Raw genomic sequence first — 21,855 nt, 5'->3', positions numbered from 1 at the left:
TTAAATCGTTGAAATGGCACGCGATAATAGTGTTTAAATAAGATTGCGGTGGACTTAACTTGATTTTAAATTTTCTGTAACCTTGAACTTTTAAATTGCTATAGAGCCATTTATTCGGGTTTACGTTAAATTTCCACACGTCAATAACCAATAACAATATGATTTTGTTCATCACTTTTATCGTAAAATATGATACCTGCAGATAAAAATATAAACAATCATATATATTATAATATTTTAACTCAAGGAAATGTAGCATGAAATGAATTCAACCCACGAATGGTCATAATAATTTACTGTTAACACAACGAATATTATTATATAATATTATGTTTTTCCTTGACAAATCGTCAAAAAATTTATTGTCATGTACATTACATATTGTTTCACTTCAAGATATATACATTTAGAAACAACTAGAATCGAATTGGTCCTAATTATCTATTGCTTAACTTCCATTATAATATAAAAACATGCAATAACTGAAATAATTATGAATATTATGATCATTATATAATGGATTAACTTAATACCATCAATATAATATAGTAGGTAGTTACCTACAATAAGCATAATATGCAGTATAGTGTACTTATTTACCAAATTATAATCCACTTTTAGAATAAAATATCAGCTGTAGATTTCGAATCATAAATATTTTAGTATTGATTATGGGTATGTTTAAAGTTGTGTCTAAAATAATAATGTGTTAAATTGAAATTTAAAAACTAGTTCTATTAGTTGTGTTTGTTTCATCAATAGTTTAAAAGACAATTATGTAAGCAGTTTTGAAAAGTCACAACAGTAGCTCCAGCTGAAGTACACAATTACAATTAAGCAACACTAAAATATGTGATTTTAATTATTTTATAAAAATATTCGTAATATTTTGCCAATATCATTGTGAAACAGATAAAAAATCTACTTTGGCAATAATAAATGAACAATATTGTTGGAAATAGTTTGCAATTGTTGGTATTCGAATCATAAATAAAAGGCTAAAAATCATAAGGTAAACTGTTATATTTTATAGTATAATACTAGTCAATATAATATTATTTCATACCTACAATTAACATTATACAATTGTATTATAAATTTGTTTATTTGGGTATGTAATTTATTTATAAAACTATATATTGTGTATCTTTTGTTGACGTTGGAATAAATATAATTTTTATTTAATAATTTGTTCTAATTTATATAAACTAAAAATACTTATGATACAAATCTTGTTAAATTAATGGTTTGATTATTATTTATCAAAACACTTATTATGGATTAATATAATATTCTCTTGTTAATATATTATGATTAATTACGGAAACTGAAATATAACCTATATTACCTACTATAATATAACATAATATTATGCAGTACCTATGCTTAAAATGTTCAAAGGATAATGAAATATAAAATAAATAATATTTATTTAATATAAAGTGATACTGTGAAATATTAATTATTTTTTAAATCAAATAATACATTTAAGGTTAGAAATCTTAAAAACGATGTTTCAACGTGGAAATAATTCAATGTTGTTGATATACGCTGTGTCACACCTACCAATTATATTATATACATTTTTGAACTCGTATATAGACACCATAGACCACAATAATCAGATATGATAATATCCTTGACTCCGCAAAAGTTCATTCTGTACCTACATATATTCCACATGGGTGATTAACGTTCCCAAAACGCCATTTAAAAGACTATTCGGTAAAAACATATGTTGTAATTTCGAACGACGTAAATGTGGGGAACAGGATTTTCACAAACTCATAAAGTTTAAATCCAGTAACAGCTTCGGAGACGAAGAATCGTGCTTTTGGCTAAAATTAAACGTGGTTGTTGAAGTTTGATCACAATAAATAATACACGGAAACCGTCAAAGACCATCCGCAACCAATTAGTTATCTTGCATAATAGTGGTCAAACCTATCTAGTAGCCTGGACATTCGTATATTTAATATTATTTCTCAGCTACTGCCACCACGGTTGATAACTATTATTATGAAGCTCTGTGGACGCGGTTTTAAATCCATTCATTGTTATAGCTTATTAAACGCATCTTATTTCTTATGGACCGTTTTACGATTTAGATTATATTTTTAGAGGCCCGGAGGGCTTATAATTTTGTTATAAAACAGCATCCATGGAAAACTTCAATAAAATACAAAAATAATCCTTAAGTACAAGTGATATAGCTGTTGATAAAAGTGCGCCCTCATGTTTCATTTAATATAATATCTTACTATATAAATAGAATAATATAAACAGAATAAACGGGTTTCACGTAATTCATGGTTGTGGTTACAATACGCAAAATAGGATTAGATTAATACAATCACAAACACGCTAAAGGCTAACCATGTCCTTTCGTAATTTATAAAATATAATTCCATACATTTTGTTCAAACGTAAACTGTATCATTATAACTGTTATGCTGTGGCGGCGTGAACTGTTTTATTTCATGAGGCAAGTATATATGCTCGACCACCACTACCTAAATATTATCACACAGATGCTTCATAACTTATATTTTATAATATATTAATAAAATAATAACGATACAACTTTATAGTGTTTCCGGTTTCGTGCAGTTACCACGATACCACGTTATTGTACACACTACACATAGTGTATTTCCAGTAACCGTGAGGTACAAATTATCCTAATTATTATATAATTAGTATAAATAGTATTAGTTGACCACTTGACCATATGTGTATTTTAATATCCATTCAAGGAGGCACCACCACCTAATCGGTCGTGAGGCAATTGCCTCATGAAACACCCTATCACGCCGCCACTGCTGCTATGTCTATAATAAAATAGTTGTAAGCATTAACATTTAACATATCATAAATAAAGCTTAAAGTTAAAAAAATATTTTGGTTATATATTTGAATATTTGTGAATTTTTTTTTAAATTTTAACAATGAATTTTATTTTTATGACCATTTATTTATTTATTTTAGTTCACACCTTCTTCGACTTTTGAAATTAAACGGTCAATATAAAATAAAGAAAGAGTCATGCAATACTTAAATATTTTTAATACTGATCTATTTTCGGCGTATTATAATAAATATATATTATACATATACCATATTTTGTTTGATGTTATTTTACGTTTTTATTTTTTATTACTAATATTTATATTTATTTATTTGTTTGATTACGTTCAAACGACCATGGCCAAATGTATACGTCCATCTTTCATAGATTGTAATAATATTATGTACTCTATGATTACATCAATGTTTTTAGAATTCATACACTTGGCTCTAAAATATAAAGAAAAAAACATGTCTATAATTGTTGAAATAATTTACTAAGCTAATTAACATTCACTATCCCGTAGGTAACCCCTAACCTCATGCACTTCGCCAAGTCTCCGGTAAACATCATCGACTTTGTGGCTACGCTCAGCTTCTACACAGACACCATGCTGCAGAGCACTCTAGCCCACCGTTTCGACAACACCGAGATTCTAGAGTTTTTTTCGATCATTCGCATCCTGAGGCTATTCAAGCTAACCAGACACTCACCGGGGCTGAAAATACTCATACATACATTCAAGGCATCCGCCAAGGAGCTGACTCTGCTCGTGTTTTTTTTGGTTTTGGGCATCGTCGTTTTCGCTAGCCTGGTATACTACGCCGAACGATTGCAGGTAAACGTCAACTGAATCCTATTCTTAGTTAATAATATTGTTACGATAGCACTATTAGTTATGTTCATACAATATTAACTTTCTCTTATCCTTTTCGGCAGGCCAATCCACAGAACGACTTCAAGAGCATACCGGAAGGATTGTGGTGGGCAATCGTTACCATGACCACGGTCGGATACGGTGATATGGCACCCAAGACGTACATGGGCATGTTTGTCGGTGCGCTGTGTGCATTGGCAGGCGTACTGACCATCGCGCTGCCGGTTCCTGTAATTGTGTCAAATTTCTCTATGTTTTACTCACACACACAGGTATATTAACTGTTATATGAAAATACGATAAATATAATGAAAATTTTGATTTAATGACTATAAACCTACTATGTGATAGCCTATGCTAAGTCATGGAACGATGCTTTAAAAATATTGAGGTACAGAACTGCATTTTGAACGAAGCCGTTTTATTTTTTATATTGCTTGTTTCATTTTTTGAGATACCGATATCGTAATTTTCATATAAATATATCATTTAAAAACAAATATTATGATATTATATGATGGTTGAAATAAAAACCATAGTTTATAATGACTACTTTTCCAAATATCTAATAATGTAGCGATAATTTTCAAAATAATTACATTATATTTTGCTTTTCATCATTTATTTGCTTACATTATATTTTATAGTTAATAAAAATAAATATTTTTACTTAAAAATACTCATTAAAAAAAGCATCAAAATATATAATTTTAAGAAATTAAACTAAAATCACAAACTTAATATTAAGTTTTGATATCTGAAGCAAGAACTATAAATATTCCAAACTTTTGGATATAATATTATAGTAACTTATAACTCAAAATATATATTTTGAGCATTTCAAATATTTGTTATTAAATACAATTTGCGTTTCATAAGTGTGTGTGTATAAATTATGTAATATATTATGAACCAATTCACCAGCAGATAAAGTGATTTTTATTTTTAAAATATAAAACCTTCATATTGTACTTTTAAGAAGAATGTAAACCAATTTATCGGAGTCTAGTAATCTTTGTCATATACATACTATTTAAAAAAAAAGGTTTCTTTCTATTGTCACAGTAATGATGGTATTTTTTTAAACTTGTATGCTTTTTAAAATCATTAAAAGTACTCAAAACCGTTCTTAAATAATTGAAAGTGCCGAAAGATATTCATGAATGACGTATTAGAAATAATAATAATAATAAAAAAAAAAATACAAAATAACGCATTCTGTAATGTTGGTTGTACTACAAATAGATTTTTATAGACTATAGTTTGGTAAATATTATGATTTATGATTTATATGATTATATTATATGCTTGTAAAAAATGAACAAGTATTTAATGAATTAAATTATGTAGGTACTATTAAAACATGATATTTAAAAATGGTCTGAAAAGAAAATGGTGTCGAGATTTACTAAATTAATAATTAATAATTATATAAAATTAAAAAATTAAATAAAAAATTATTAATAAACAAATAGGTAGTGCTTTCACTGGATGGCTTCTTTCCTCACGTCTTCATATTAAAAAAAAATATTATATCTCATATTCTTATTGTAATCAAGGGTACAGATTGTATATTTCTTGTGAAAAAAAAAATGGTCTGATTTAATATAACTTAAAACATTTTAAAAACTTATAAATAATAATTATCTAGAATTTAAAAAAGAAAGAAAGAATTATAGCAAAAACACTACCTACTATTAACTTAAGTATAATTTGTGATTTGTGTTGTAACTGACATGTGTAAAATTAAAACTTTAAATGTATTTTATTTTGTTTTTATTTGGTATCCATATTCTTAGGCCCGTTCAAAGCTACCAAAAAAAAGGAGAAGAGTTCTTCCTGTGGAGCAGCCTCGACCAAAACGTTGTGACGCAGTCTGTGCGGGTGTCATGGGTGCTGCTGGGCTAATAGGAAATCGTAGAATGGTCGCCACTCCTACCACAGGTGCTAAAGATACTTTCGTACCTCCTAAATTAGGTATGTTTTCATATTTTTACTAATTTCTCGCATAAATTACGATGTTCTATCAAATTATGTTTATTAAAAATTAACGTTCAGATCGCTCTTCATTTACAAATTAGGTATCTGCCTAGTTAATTTTTTTGTTGGTTTAATATGATATATTACTCTAAAAACCTAAAAATAATATGAAAAGATAATATATCGTATTAAAAAATGGAATCTATTTAAAACAAAATAGAACATACTAATAATAGTTACTATAATTGTTAGGTAATAAAAATAATTTATCTTCAAAATAAGATTTTAATAAAATATAATATTATTAATATTCAAATCTTATTGTTGCAATGTTAAAATGTTATTAAAATTATTTAAAATAATTATGAATAAGATGCTAAAATAAAGAATAAAGGATTGCGAATAGTATAAAAGAGCCTTGATAAATCTTAAACTGATGAATATTGCAAGATTCAATAACATTTCTTAATTCAAAAAAGGATTTTTAAATATATAATAATTAGTGATTGGTGTATAGAAATTTAATTTTTAATTTTTATGATTGTGCAATTATTAGAAAGTTTATGAATATTTTGTCACTATAAGTCAGCTTCACATTTCATAAGAAATTACAACATATTAGAATATAAAAAACAATTTTTAATTTGTATGCACGTAGACAATGAATAATTAAAATTCACAAAAAAAAAAAAAATAGTATGATACATTTTGTTTGTTTAAGTTTCAAATTTAGTAATATTTTAGGCAGCAGGACACTGATGTTTCAAAAAATTAAACAGTTTATTTGTGAATTTAAACAAAATGTTGAGTTTCAATTACGGATATAATGATGAATGAAATAATAACAAGGTGAAATGACATTTAATTGAAATAGTATAATATAATTATAGGAGATTCACGTAATAATTTTGATAAAGATCTGAATCAAAAACGGTATTAATATATAATACCCTACAGATTAAAATGCCATATTATTGGTGTTCAACAATTTAATTGTACGAAGTCGATTCTAGTATAACAGCGGGTATATTTTTATGACAAGTTGATTAGTATTTGCATAAAGATAATACATTTATATAAATGCACTCTGAGGTGATAGCGGAAGAATCAAGATGAATATAGGTACGTATATTCAATCTTAATGAAAATTGAGAACATGAACAGGGACCAACAAAGTTTGACAAGGGAAGGTACCAAAGTTATAAATTGCTATTGAACATAGTTGTATTTTGGTATACGAACATCGCTTAAATTTTAATCACTGCTACTGTGTAAATAATCAGTGACAGAAATATTTACAGGATAACATGCCTAATTATAATTATTGTAAATAGATTCTATGGTACCTGCACTAAAACTTAACGTATTTCATATAAATATTGGCAGTAAGTAGAAGATCGACGAGACATACATTAAAAGCAGATATTGATATGCTAGTGGTGGGACGTGCCAAAATGGTTTCTGAAATATGGACAATGACTTCATATAGATAACGTTTGCCAAAAGTAACGGTTTTTATAAATGCCATGATATTCACAAAAAAAAACAACCTAAAAATCGAGAAAAGCTGTAAAAAAAAACTAAAACATAAATATGAACACCGTAGTTATTCTCAGCCGATTACTAAAATTGAAGACAATAATTAAACATCTAAATCTAATAAAAATATTATAAGCAAAAGTTCAAAATCTCTGGACAAGTCTTGTTGTTGCAACAAAAATAAAACAGACATCTCCATTTGTATTATAACTTCGTATCTAACGATCGGATTTCTCTGATTGTTGCACCTGCTATGGACTAGCGTCCCGCATTGCTTAGCTCACGGCTAACTAGGTAATACATGTGTAAATACCACCTGGGTGGAACACCATACCAAGGGGATAATTGAATATAATTACAATAGTAGATTATGGGATGCATAGGAAGGTGAGGCAATACTTAATATTCGTAATTAAGCGATTTTTGGAAATATATAACATTATAAAAAAACTATAAACGTGTAAGCTAACGGATATAAATGAGATTATAGAAGGGCGTTGTGTATGCGGATCCACACACTGTTAATAGACAAGAGTTCCGGAAAACGATGGTCAGAGTATGAATATTTTGACATAATGATTCAAAAGTATTAATGTAACTATTAATAATGCAGCTGCACTGGATGCGCAATTTCCTCGAGCGTGGGGGTAGTTGGTATTTCCATCCATAGTTGGTGGTTAACAGCATCTGTAGATATCGCATGGGCTATGAGGAATATAGGGTAGAAATATATAAGAGACTCCCGATACAACCTGTGTTCAGACGAGATTTGACCAAGAGCACCAGAGCACCTACACGCTAATTTATTTTCAGATTAATTAATTTGGACTTGAAATAATTCGTGCAGCATAATATTTGGACTTAAAAAATAAACGATTCAAATCAAATATTTCTAGAAACATGAAATATTTTCACTAATCGAATTATTTAAGTCTTCTGTTTTGAATGAACTAATTTTACGTTGCAATAAAATTGTGTTAATTAATAAAAGTACATCTATAATAACATAAGCAACTGTTCAAGTCATTGCAAGAGTCACTTGGTTCCTGACACTTTTATTTTTTATTTTTATTTTTTTTGTAATTTCCAGTCATACCTACGCATTTTTTAGGGTTCCCAAAAAATATATTGATAGTTATTAATAGGTACACTTCAAAATATAAATTTTGTATTATGAAAAGTCATCCTTGAAACTAAAGTTTAAAAGGATATCAGAAGAATATTTGGTTTCACCTTTCAACCCACGCGCAATAATTTGAGTTCAGTAAAACTAATCTTGTGTTCTTAATTTTAATATTTAAATGAATTGACCTAACCTACACCTATTAAAACTTTAAAGTTATAATATTACCTAGACCCTTGATTACCTCATTTCATTTTATTTATATTGATAATTAAAGTGAGCTATGATAATTTTTTAATATTTTACATACCTACTATGTGCATACATTATAACTCTCAAATTGCATTGAAAGGATGTTAGTTAGTTATTTACAATAATTGTGCTGTGCGCCAGTGCAGTAGCTTAGTATCTATAGAGTTGATGTTTATTGATCGAATCACTATATATTTACAATCATACGAGTATAATGTCTTAAGTGGAAAGTGCAATCGTATTGATTAAATGTTGTACAATTGATACCCATAATCGTTTAGAGGTATAGGTTGACACTCAGCCACAATTCCAGATAACCCCCCTCGTCGCCTCAAAAGACGTTGGTGTCGTGACCACCTAAACTGAAACACCACTCCATGTCCTAAATGTCTCAACTCAAATGGGTCCTATCACTGGATAGCTTCCCTTCTCATGTATTCAAAGTCACTATTATAATTGTAAACCTATTTGCTTATTGTATTTTATTATATACAGATTGTAAATGTTATTTTGTTAATAAAAAAAAAAAATAAAAATATTTTCAACGAATAAAAAAAAGGTTGATAAAAACAAATAAAAATAAAAAATAGGTGGTTGTATATCTTGTTGTAACTTTAGCAGATTCTCATCGTCGGTGACTTCTACAATGTATATGATCGATCAATCAATGAAACATAGTCATAAGTTGTTGACGACCGCGATTTGAACAGAACCATTTTAACACATATACCTACCACTTGTTCGAATAATGAACGCAGTGGTGTGATAAATCTCGACGGGCTTTACAAGATATCGTTAGAAATATCTGAGTTTTTTTTCATCAAACACACATTATAATCTGTTCCTGTTCAATGAATTTAAAATTTAACAAACACAGTATGTCAGTATTCTACGTAAAAATCTTTCTTTCTCCTTCTCTTTTTCCTTCTCTATCTTACTTTCATTCAGTATCTTTATCTTTCTTACAATGTATGTATATAATTTACTTAAATTTACATCAATAAGCACACGTGCATATAATATTGGTCGATTAAGTTTTTAATTTTTCAACGATGCACGTTTTCGTAAAAATTGAATAATATAATATTGTGCTGTACTGATTTAAGGGTTGTTTTTTTATTGTACGACATAATAATGTATATTAAAATTGTACGTTAAGTATCTTGTGTTTTATATTTACGACTGAATGTACGTTTTTAAATACATATTTTATTGTTATTATGTGTTATTCAATTGAAATGTCGAATCCGAACAATTTCAACTTTTTAATAAAAAATCTTATAAAATTCGAGATGCTCTTTTGTTATATATGGAAGTTTGAAAACAATTTTTGCTGTTCCTAAAGAGTTATTTTACTCAACTTTTATAATACAATTTAGTTGAGCATCATAGATTGGATTTTTCGTTTTTAATAAAAAAAAAAATATATATATATATATGACATTATTTCTACCAACTGATATTTAGTCGGTTTTAACTTACCTAATTATATTTTTTTAAATAATATTTGATAACTTATTTCCAAAAAAAACTTATCTCGTATGTGAAAAGCTCATTAAATTATCATTTTATTTAATACTTACATTGCTAATATCTGAGTCAAATAGTTACTATCTAACCATTCATTTTTTTTTTGTGCCACATGACTAATACGTTGACAATAAATTTGCCTCATGATTTAAGTTTTTTTAACACATTTATCTATTTAATAAACATAATCCTGCGTTATTTTACTCACATAGATGTAATAAACTATGGTAAAATGTGCACGAAATTTCTAAAGTGATATTTTTAACATTTTGTTACACCAAAAAGCTATTTTTGCTGTAGACTTTATTATATTATAGTAATTCAAAAATTTATTTAGTACATATATTATGGTAGAAAAACATCAATAATATTATTTTGGTAATAGGTATGTATATACTTTATAGGTATATGACTTAAGTAAGTTTAGATTAGATACCATAATATTATGGTTCTTCCTACAATCAACCGTATTGTACAATTGTATTTTAATGAAAATAGTAAATTGATCATAATATTATAAGGTTTCATACCTAGCGTTTTTCTATAATTTTAAATATAATAATCTATTTTATAGAACTTTTATCATTATGACCGAGTACGGTACTGTGTATATATTTATTTTAATTTACATGATACTATATATATTATATCAACCAATAATGTCACAAATAATATTTTTTTTTTCTTTATCTAATAACCATTTATAATTGTATAATATTATGTCTAACTTATATATTAATATATATTTATACACAAAATTCATTAATTATATAAAAAAAATAACAGAAATATTTGTAATATTTAAGTATTGATTTCTCTTTATTTTAATTTCAGTTTTAATATTTACACCAAACCAATAAAATGAAAAATTTCAAAAACGTAAAAGATTATTTTTAAATCAACTTAGAAAATTTATGTTACGGTAACCTACATAATATGGTTTCGATAGATTTGATGGTTTCCAAAATTACCGAGTTCTAACAAAGATAGTATCATTTTGATACGTAGAAATATTAGATGTATTTAAATATAACATCTATACCTACCTATATTCACTTATAATTTAATATTGATCACATTTTTAATTAAGGTATACAATATATTATTTCACATGTTATCGATACGAAAAATGTAGGTAAAAAAAACTCATTCAATATTTATTTTGTGATGCAATAAATATATACTGTGTTAATAATAACAGTTATATAAATTTGTATACGTAATATTATTTTGATAATCTCAGTCTATCAATTTATTCATAAAATGTCATCTTTTTTGAATATTAATTCTCACACAATATATTAATATGAATATTCATAATTAAATTTTAGTAATTTACATCATAAAACATACTTTATTATAAAAACATATATACATAAATACATAATACATGAGCTTCTACTTTTTTCCCAGTCAAAAGTCATGAGAAAATAATGAATTTAAATCTGCATCTATGTAAATCCGTTTATCAGTGTAAAGACCGTGCAATAAGTGAAATATAATCTCTAAGACGAGGTTTGAAGTTACAACGTAAGTAACAATTATTGTTATAGTAAATCATAATGCATTTGATATTTTGAACGTCTAATATGACTACGATTTTCTGGTTTCTTTCCATTTTTTTAAGTAGCTTATTGGTAAATATACATCTATAATAATATATAAGCTTTGAAAGCCAAATCATGTACTATAATACTTATCGATAAATTGAGAAAAATAGTGTACGACCTGTGACATATCTCTCTTTCGAAACTTATTTACCATTCATATTGCGTATTCACTGGGTATATTTCACTCTTGTTGCCTACAAAAGCCAAAAGTAACCACTTTATTATATTTTTATACGGCTAACAATAATGAAAATTATATATCATGACAGAATATTTAAATCATTTAATATCACTACATATTAGTAATAGTACCCTCGAAACTTAACCGAGACGGTTCATCAATAAAGCCTATTATTATTTTAATATGTAATAAATAATATAATTATGTTTAGGTACTCAATTTACTGAAAATTTTTTTGTGAACGTTAATATTTCATAACACAGAATAATAATTTGTACGTCTGGAAAATAAAAGTCGAAAATCCACTGCGCAGTAGTTTTATATTTTTAACCAACAGATAATCACTCATATAATCTTAACATAAATGTATAGTCACGAAATTTCTACAAAAAAATAAAAGTTGGTGCTTATAATATTAAAAGTATAAAAGGGATATGAGCTATGTTTCAAAATTTTTGAATTTAGAGTAATTTTAATTTTCATGCCGATGTAAATGTTTACAGTTGAAATGATTATGACAATCATACATGACGTACCGAATATAGTTTTGACAACGTACACTCAACACACAATATGAAAAGAGATATTATTTGATACAAAATTATGATATATGAGTCTATGTTTATGGGGAAGATGCTGTTCAATTATGAAATTTGTGACGTTAGTTCTAGAACTAAGGGTGATTTCTTATCACCACTATAGAGTATACTCAATCACACATATGATTTGTGCACATAGTCCTCAAACCGTGACAATAATAATAACGATGTACTGTGATCCAAATTTCTGATCATAAGCCATAGACTGTGTGATGTGATATATTTTATATAAGAGCTGAATAAGATATATAAAACTGATATGCAATACCTGTAACATTGCAGTCAAAACTGCATACTGTACATTTTAAGTTAGTTCATGAATAATCAATGTGCATATTCTATACTTGAAAAGCAACACACGTTTGTAACACCTTATAAAGTCTACGAATATAATCTTGACTACGTAGAATACAATTCAGTACTGTATAAGTTTGAGAATTCAAAGTATTTATAATTAGCGATTGACTGCCACGCGTCATCGATGATCGACACGTCTTGAATAATACTACAATAAAGTTATTATTGCATCCCATTGACATTAATTGTATATTTAACCGACACGTGATGTATCTTTAATTCCTCATCCCACCATAATAATTATTAATATTATTTGAATAGTGATAAGATCTAAATACATAAATATTAATTTTATTGCTCCACGCATTTTAAAATTTTTCATACTAATTTATAAATTTAAAAAAAAGTACCAACACAAATTTTTTATAACTTATAAATAAATTATAGAACATTTTAGATTAATCAACTTTAATGATTTTTTTCTTAGTACCTATAAAAATTAATAGATACAATAATACGTTTACTAGTTTAATAAGCAAAACATGCATATTTTCCAGTATTATAGCATGTACATTATACTACATAAATAATGAGCCAATATCAATAGAAGATTTTGTAGTTCTTTGGAATAAAAAATATGTATTTGGCATGGCATAATCTTAATATCCCTCCATCATCACATGAAAGATTAGCTACAAGGTTAAATGACTATTCTATATATTGGACTTTGTGCTTCACTTAATCAATTCAAGTTCCAAAATATACTGCAAAACATCTACAAAACTCTTCTATATTCCTTAAGATAATTTCATAAATTACATTATTCAATTATAATACTGTCGTAAAAAATGATCAAGAAAAGCTTGCGTAATAGCGACCATGACACTATGTTCGATGATTTTTATTTCAATTTATTTATCACACATGTCCAAGACCATGAGACTTTACACGGAATTTTTATTTCAAATTTTACTCGCACGTTTCCATCATAAAAATACTCCTCGTGGTAATGATTTTTCGGTCTCTCGCTTCTACTACGAACGACTGTAATAATAATACATAATGCTTATAAATTGTGATAATAATATGCTCGGTTATTACTCTTACTCGAAAGTATTTATTGCACACTGTTAAGTATGTATACATTATATTGCGTATTGTTGGAAATAAATAAAGGGTGAACAAAACATAATAATAATAATATATACTTCGAATTTGAAAGTAGGAATTTTCAAATTAAACTGTCAACTTTGTCACACAACCATACATGGAATGTCGCGCACTTGTGTCGTACAACTCCTGTTGTCGCGTTCAGTGTTCATGGAATCGTAACATGGCTAATATTGAATTTATCATACCAATTGAAAATAGCTGAAAATTAATTAATGGGATTTGCCGATGAAAATGTTACTTTTGGTAAATAGTTCAACAAATTATGGTTAGCCTAACTCCATCATGTTGGTTACCACAATATTCGAATACATTACAGTGGTGGTTATCCATGAAGTTCAAGGAGGGGAGAGTGGGTGAAAAGAAAGCCAACCCCCAAAATGATCTTCTCCAGAGCATTTTTATATATAGTATTCAGCCATACCGGATGTAATAGAAAGAGTTGCCAAAAGAAAAAAAAAATTAAACATAATATGACAAAAATTGTTAGTATTATACGACAAATAAAAATTTAAGAAATATACTAATGTAAGTAAATTTCATTAAGCGTATTGGATATCAATTGTACGACATTTTCATCGTATCATTAAGCGTGCTTACATATTGTATAGTGGTATAAAAAGCTTAAATAGATTTCAGTATAGTTAATCATTCGGTGACACGTTTATCGTATTTGAGTACGCTGATTAAAAGAAATAGATGTTCATAATATAATATCACACAACTCATCAGTTTTATTTTTGAATAATTATATGGATGTAGAATTGTCGTATTTTACCATTGTATAATTCGAATGTGTTGTTTCATGGTTACTGGTGAGGACATGTGATTAGAAACTTACATTTTGAAATGCTAAGTCTTTTCCAAAATATTTAGGAATAAAGTAATATCTCCATACCTTTTGAATATAATTAGTGTTGTTTTTTTAACATAAGTAATCAAAAAACTCTAGTATAATCAATAAATAATATGTAAACTATGTAGATACCTATAGACTACAATTCATTGCATATAGGAAGTTACGACAAGTTTAACCTCAATAATTTATTTAGGACGGTATCAGTCAAAATAGTTATACCTGTATAAATTTTAGCTCTTTGCAACTTCATTTTATGACTACATATTTGTTGCTTAGTTCTGGAATTTTAATTTAAAAATAAAACTATGCTCGTGCCATCAGATGACTCTGGCCGCAGAATTATAACACAGATTATCGTTACATTATGAAAATACAACAAAAATATCTATATTATATGCGTCGTAGTTATTATTATAATATGATATGGTCGTGCCAACAACGGACTAATGTGGATGGACAACTTTATTACTGAAGGGATGGTGGGGGACATTAGCATTTTTATAGCCCCGTGATTCGTAAAAAAAACTCTCCCCTAGGCTTCAGCCAGCCAACGCTCATGCCACTGGCAGAGACGCATGACGTAGACGTATTTCATATAACGCGCTTGTTTGTTATTTTACAATAATAATTCATCAGAAAGGTTTCCCATGTAGCTTTCAAAATATTATTTATAAATTATTATATAGTACGTGAGTAATGTGTGAGTATATTTTCTATGCGAGTGTGACGCCTTATATGCACGCGCAACAATGACACTACAATAAAATAATATACAGATTGATTCAACAAAACATTCTCAATTTAAATAGGTTTTATTTTCACATGCTAAACAGCAACTGATACTGAGTTCCTTTATTTATTTATTTTTCAGCCCAATTAAAGTACATCGAGGTACAGCCTTATTCTTGCCTCGCCTAAGCAGCTAATGCTTAAGTAAATTGAGTGGCTCTATAATATCATCTCAAATTTTTCTTTGGCATACAATAACTATTTCACTATGTACATATCTTAATACTTAATGGTCTTTGGAGTCCCTTCAAATTTTCAAAATCCCAAGCGCTTACATTTGTTTCTGAATTTTTTCAAGTAGTTCCGCGTAAGTCACCCTCAACTGTTATTTCCAGATGTGATACAACCAATTTTGTAGACTCGTGAGTAATGTGAGTTGTGGCTGACTTCTCGGCTGCTATAACTTTTTCTCGTAAATTAAGCTGATTTAAATAATTAGCAGTTAGAATGATTGTGGTAAGGCTGACCATCCCTTATTCTCTCGTGGTCGCAGGGTAATGACCACAGTGCAACTACTACTTACTAGATTCGTTTCGGATGAACCACTCTATATCCGTCGCCGACTCACATACGATTGTCAATCATACATGAAAATATTATTCTAACGATCAAAATTATAATACATCAGGATGCTCTTTGTCTTTGTAGATGCATTGATCATTGTGAGATTATCCTAATATCATTCGAATATACTATGTAATGAAATAACGCAAAAATAAAATAAAATAAATTAATATAATATAAATAAAATTCTAAAATAAATAATAATATAACTAAAATATTTAAGTTAATACAACTATTATATAACTAAGGCTCCTGCCAAGAGTTATATATTACTAGTAGAAGATATGAGGATATTAGAAATAAAAATGGTGTTTGGTTGATTTATTGAGTTACACTAAAGGATCTGTATTGTTCTCTACTCTTATAAGAGCTGGAGAATAAGCTACCAGATATAAATATTAAAATTGCGCTATTACCTTCCTCCTGATCGTCGGAGGGTTCTCGAGGTCATGATTCGAGAACGATTAAATACACCGTAGTAATGAAATATTAATTATTAAATTATAAAAATTTAATAAATACAATATAATAATATATAAAATTATGTAAATATAAGAAAATTGATGCGCATGCACCTTACTTTATTCGCAGCTGTCTTTGATATGCAGTTGACGTAATAAAATAAATAAAGGTTTTTTATTAAACACTCAGATTAAAGAAAAACAACACTGTTAAATTTCGATTTTAAAAAAGAAATGGCCCAGCTGTCGCTCGCATTGTCTGGTGTTGAAAAGTTTTTAGGTTCTCCTGCACTCTTGAAGTTGTTTTAGTTTTGGATGGTGCTCATGCACTGATGGAAGGAGACGACGTGGTCCAGCCAGCCAGGGTTGTAGGTGGCTCTACCAAAGGCCTCTGCGTTTCCAAAGACTTAGCATTGTCTTTGGAAACAGAGATTCTCATTGGACCATCCCCTGCTCTGGTGGCACACGAAATAGCTCACACGTGTTGTGCCAGATAGTCACAACTACGTATAAGTTCCCATGTAATTAAATAATAAAAATCGTTCCTTTCATCAGTGGACAATGGTGTTTTTTTTGTCGGATTTTAACTGTTATCTGCGTGCGACCACTTGACTGTTATTTATTTTATTGAATATTTAAACAAAATACAATCATGATGTGTGAGCATATCATTACAGTAATATGCATTCTACAAAGATACCTGAAAAATCCACCTTATTATTATTACACACAGATATTTTGGGGTTTTCTCCTTTTTTGTTAAATCACCAATTCCCTACCAGATAGGAATCTACTATAAACAATAGTTTCACAATTATTCACAATGCAATTCAATTTTTCCATACAATCAAGTGAGTATCGACGTACATCCACAGTTATTTTTTTACGTAATATATAAATAAAGTAATATTATACGAGTATATAATTATACTCTTTAGTGTGTTTATTATAATATTTTTGTTTTGCAATGTGTGTAAGCGTTTTTAAGCAGAATTATAGATTAGGTAATGTGTTTTCTCTATTTTTTTTATGATCTTTGATTTGTGATTTAATTCTGGAAATAATATTGAAAAAACTGAAACTGTGTACGTGCGTAACACGATTGTTTAACTATAAATAATGAATAAGAAAACAAATGTTATGCGATCCATATATCTATAAAATTAAATATTAAAATTAAAATTAAAATGCAATGAAGTTTTAGAAATTAAGGCTCCCAAGGATTAAGTAGTATCCATTAAGTGAAGAGCGCTAGGTACTCAACGACACTTAAATTTAATGTTAAAGGTCTTTATCAACTTTTCTTTATAGAAACAATCGTTAACAATACTGACATAATTTATTTTTAGAAGAGTTTAAATGTAAACCGTAATTAATAATTAATTTTAAGTTTAACAAAACAAACATAAATTTCATTTCATCCATGTATAATATTGTTTATCTGAATTTGTTTTAGAGTATATATTATATAAAAATTAAACATTTTTAAACTGATATTACAAATTGAATACAAAATGGTTTTATTATCGCACGTTGTTTTTAAATATAAATTCACACTCTCATAAATCCATGCTCTAGATACATAACATAAATGATAATATTATTATTTCACCATTTCACCGGTTAGGAATAGTTAAAATTGCAAACAGATTAAAGGTCATCTACTATTATTCCGTCATGTTTTGACGGTTTCATCGTCAGATAAAGTTTAACAATAATAATAATATACAGCCATTTAGAACGTAATACCTATATTACATCGATTGTAATTTGTCTTTCGTACTTGTTCGTTTGCAGGCAACATTAACGGGATGAACGTGCTGAGTCTCGCGTTCCAAGCACCACAAATACCGGGTATATCTGCACCGTCTTTTTTGCCGTACAATTCACCCCCGAGACACTCACAGGGTTAGTATATCCGACGACGGAATCACATTCCGGCGTTGCGTATTCGCGCGTGTCTTGATTATTTTTAGCAATTATATTTTGTGATATTTTCTTTTTGTTCTCAGGATCGCAAGACACATTTCCCAGTGGCGTACTTAACGGCCGTGGTGGAGTTGTGGCCCCAGCACCACTCCAACCCAGGGCAGCAACGATCGAATCCGTATTCCTTCCGTTACAGGTGAGACTCGTTGTTATATTGTGGAAAACCATTGGTTTCATCCCTCCACCCGTTGCACGAATGCACAACAGTTTTCAATCGGTTCGATCAATATAATATGAACGAAAAATAATATTGCAACTATTATAATTAAACATGTGGTATTTTATTTCCAATATATAATTAATTATATTGACTTGTTATTCGGTTATGTAATAGGGACAATACTGTAATTAATTCACTTTTTTATAAACAATAGTGGAGTGAAAGAATTCATCAAATTAAAAAAAAATATATAAAAACGAGAACAATGTAATTTTCTGTTGAAAAAGGATTTTTTTTATGTTTAAAAATGTTGAAACGTTAAAAATAAATCTATTTCGATTGAAATACTCCAATAGTTCCTATAATCAGGTATATGATCTAATTAACGTTTCAGGCCAATATTTTATTAGGTACCTATATATTAATAAACGATCATGTTGGTATTTATATTATTTCTGGCCGTTCCCAAATACAATAGCAGTACGAACTATTGCATAAATAATGTATCATTATGTATTGTTCGATTCATCTATACACTATCAACACGTAATCAGTACATTGAACAAGTACTATTGATAATATTATAGTTTATTGTAGTGAATATTATATTAAGAACAAGTTGAAACGTTTTAAAAGAGCCGTATCTAATGGCAATGATGGCCATAGTGCATACACCTATCTACATATAATTCATACGTATTATGCTTAGTTATAATTAGGAAACATTATACCACGAGAACAGAGAGGCTGAGAAATAATAATTTAATATTGTGACCTGATGGTTCGTGGGTGTCTATTATTTTACGGTTCAGAATAACTCACAGAAACATGTACATCGTACATTTAATTAAAATTTTACTATAAATTACAACTAAAAAGTATCATAACAGAATAAAACAAAATAAACATAAACAGTTGAAGTGTAGTTTTAATAGACATAATTACAATTCCCACTGACTCCAAATCTTTTACTGTAAGCTATTGTCTATTCACACCACGATTTCAAGTTAATTTCAAGTTATAAAATATGTAAATTTGAAATTGTCGATCTAATTATATCAAATTATATATATATATAGAGAGAGAGAGATATTAAGATAGTCAAGAATTATGTAACGACAAACACATGCAATATGTTATTATGACCTGACCAAAACCACTCCTCATTAAAAAAAAAAAATACTTCTAGTTGCCTTACACAGTTTCACTTCGTTTTACAAACCACAAAATGTATTAACAAAGTAGCTAAATCAATATCGACATAATTAAGACCTTAGGTCATGTCACAAGAACTCACTGGTCTCAAATATGTACCAATGGAAATCAAGTACAAATACTGAATTCTGATTATGGATATGTACTACAAAAGTACGATAGCTTATTCATTATACCAATCTTTTACCCACTCCCTATCCCGCTCCCCCTCCCCATACATTACGTTTATAATATTTTACTGATATTTGGTGTGGATGATTTTGTTTTTTGTTTTTTTTTTTTATCCAGCCAAGTCTGTTGGTGTCCTTGGGTGAAGACTCCAGGCCTCAAGAAATTGTAATGCAGAGGACGTCTTCGTTGCCAAACTCATCTGGAAATGATTCGGTCAACCCGTCGTCTTCATAATCATTTTGCTCACGTTGGATTGTTTTTTATTTTTAGATTCGTTTGCAATGTTTGCATTGGCCCACGCCATCTAGTGTCGAAATGACGGCAGTGGTCGGCACCAGAAAGACGAATTAGTTCGCCACACAGATAGCGGATACTCACTTACAAACACTATAATGTTATAATTACGATTCTGTTCTAAACAGGCTGAATATTTTTTTGTGCATCTTATTTTATTCTAAAAATAATATTGATATTGAATGAACAGACGAAGCCTGAGATAAATATAGCACATCGTTACTTATATAGGTTTATTAAAGTGTGTCAATCCAATTTTCGATGGTAATTTTTATATACGCTACAGATATACTTAATCATGTTTTCTAAATAACCAACATACAACAAAAATTAATTATCTATCTATCACGATTCTAAGTCTTTGAAATTAAATAAAAAACTATACACGTGTGTAATTTAATGTTAGGCAGTAAATCAATCACACGAACCAAATGTTATTTGAAAAACGTACTGTATAAATATTTTACTTCCTGTTATATATTACGAAAAACTCATCACTGAGGTTCACTTTATAAAATTTGTTCAATCTATAATATAATTTATTAATAACATTGTATTAATATATATTGTACGTTACCACGTTTAATATTGCATACCAATGTCAAATACTACATTAATTTCAACATTTTATAAATATTATGTGTTAATACATTTTCATTATTCTGTGATATTTTGTTATATACATATTATTATGTATCTTTTTTTTTTTAATTTTAATTTTGATAAAAATAAAATTTAGTCTTAACTATATAATATTATATATATAAAAAAAAATGACAATTTTGTATTTTCAATGTCAAAGTAAATCGGTTTGGAACCCACTAATACCGAACGACTAATAATAATATTATTATATAATATCATAAATATATTGATTCTTGCAAGAAATTAATGAGTATACGGGGTCATAGATGAATAGGAAATAAACGAAAATGTTAAAATATTACCGTATTAATAATTCATGTTGTCTCTATTATGCATTTGTAAATTCATCGCACTGTTGTTATTAATAAAAAATAATAAATATACCAATTGATCCTCAATAGTGATTGTATGATTATTGTGGTTATATTTGGGTTTTTTATTTTAATGTATTTTAGAATATTTTCCGTATATTTTCACATTGAAACAAAATGTTATGCTGTTCGGAGATCAATCAATTACCTACTGCTTAAGGCAAAAAAAAAAACGAAGACTTATTTTATCACAAATAGTCTTGTGTGTTCTTTTATTATCTCTCTTTATAATGTATACTCTCGTTTAGATAGAATACCTACTGAATTAGGTTTAATTCAATTTGTTGTTTCTTAATTTGAATATTATATAATGTAAATAAAATTTCAAAAT

At 28.1% G+C, this 21,855-nt stretch overlaps 1 protein-coding gene across 8 annotated transcripts in view; it reads left to right on the top strand.

The window, feature by feature from the left end:
- LOC107163488 (potassium voltage-gated channel protein Shaw-like) overlaps positions 1–21,598 on the top strand; it is a 198,981-nt gene extending 177,383 nt beyond the window's left edge. For 7 of the 8 annotated variants that reach the window (XM_089227879.1, XM_089227883.1, XM_089227877.1 and 4 more), the window contains 6 exons: positions 3,375–3,686; positions 3,788–3,997; positions 5,525–5,702; positions 18,477–18,587; positions 18,692–18,804; positions 20,332–21,598. In XM_089227879.1, the coding sequence (XP_089084005.1) occupies positions 3,375–3,686; positions 3,788–3,997; positions 5,525–5,702; positions 18,477–18,587; positions 18,692–18,804; positions 20,332–20,448 (1,041 nt within the window). In that variant the 3' untranslated portion in view covers positions 20,449–21,598. The remainder of the gene's footprint in view (positions 1–3,374; positions 3,687–3,787; positions 3,998–5,524; positions 5,703–18,476; positions 18,588–18,691; positions 18,805–20,331) is intronic. The other variant, XM_089227884.1, reaches the window with a different exon arrangement.
- Positions 21,599–21,855: the final 257 nt, after the last annotated feature.

This window comes from Diuraphis noxia, unplaced genomic scaffold, assembly GCF_037042655.1.
Source record: "Diuraphis noxia isolate RWA-SAM2 unplaced genomic scaffold, SU_Dnox_SAM2 contig0004, whole genome shotgun sequence".
NCBI classification, from domain to species: domain Eukaryota; kingdom Metazoa; phylum Arthropoda; class Insecta; order Hemiptera; family Aphididae; genus Diuraphis; species Diuraphis noxia.
Note: the sequence above shows the minus strand (reverse complement) of the source record. Positions and strands in the feature narration are given on the sequence as shown.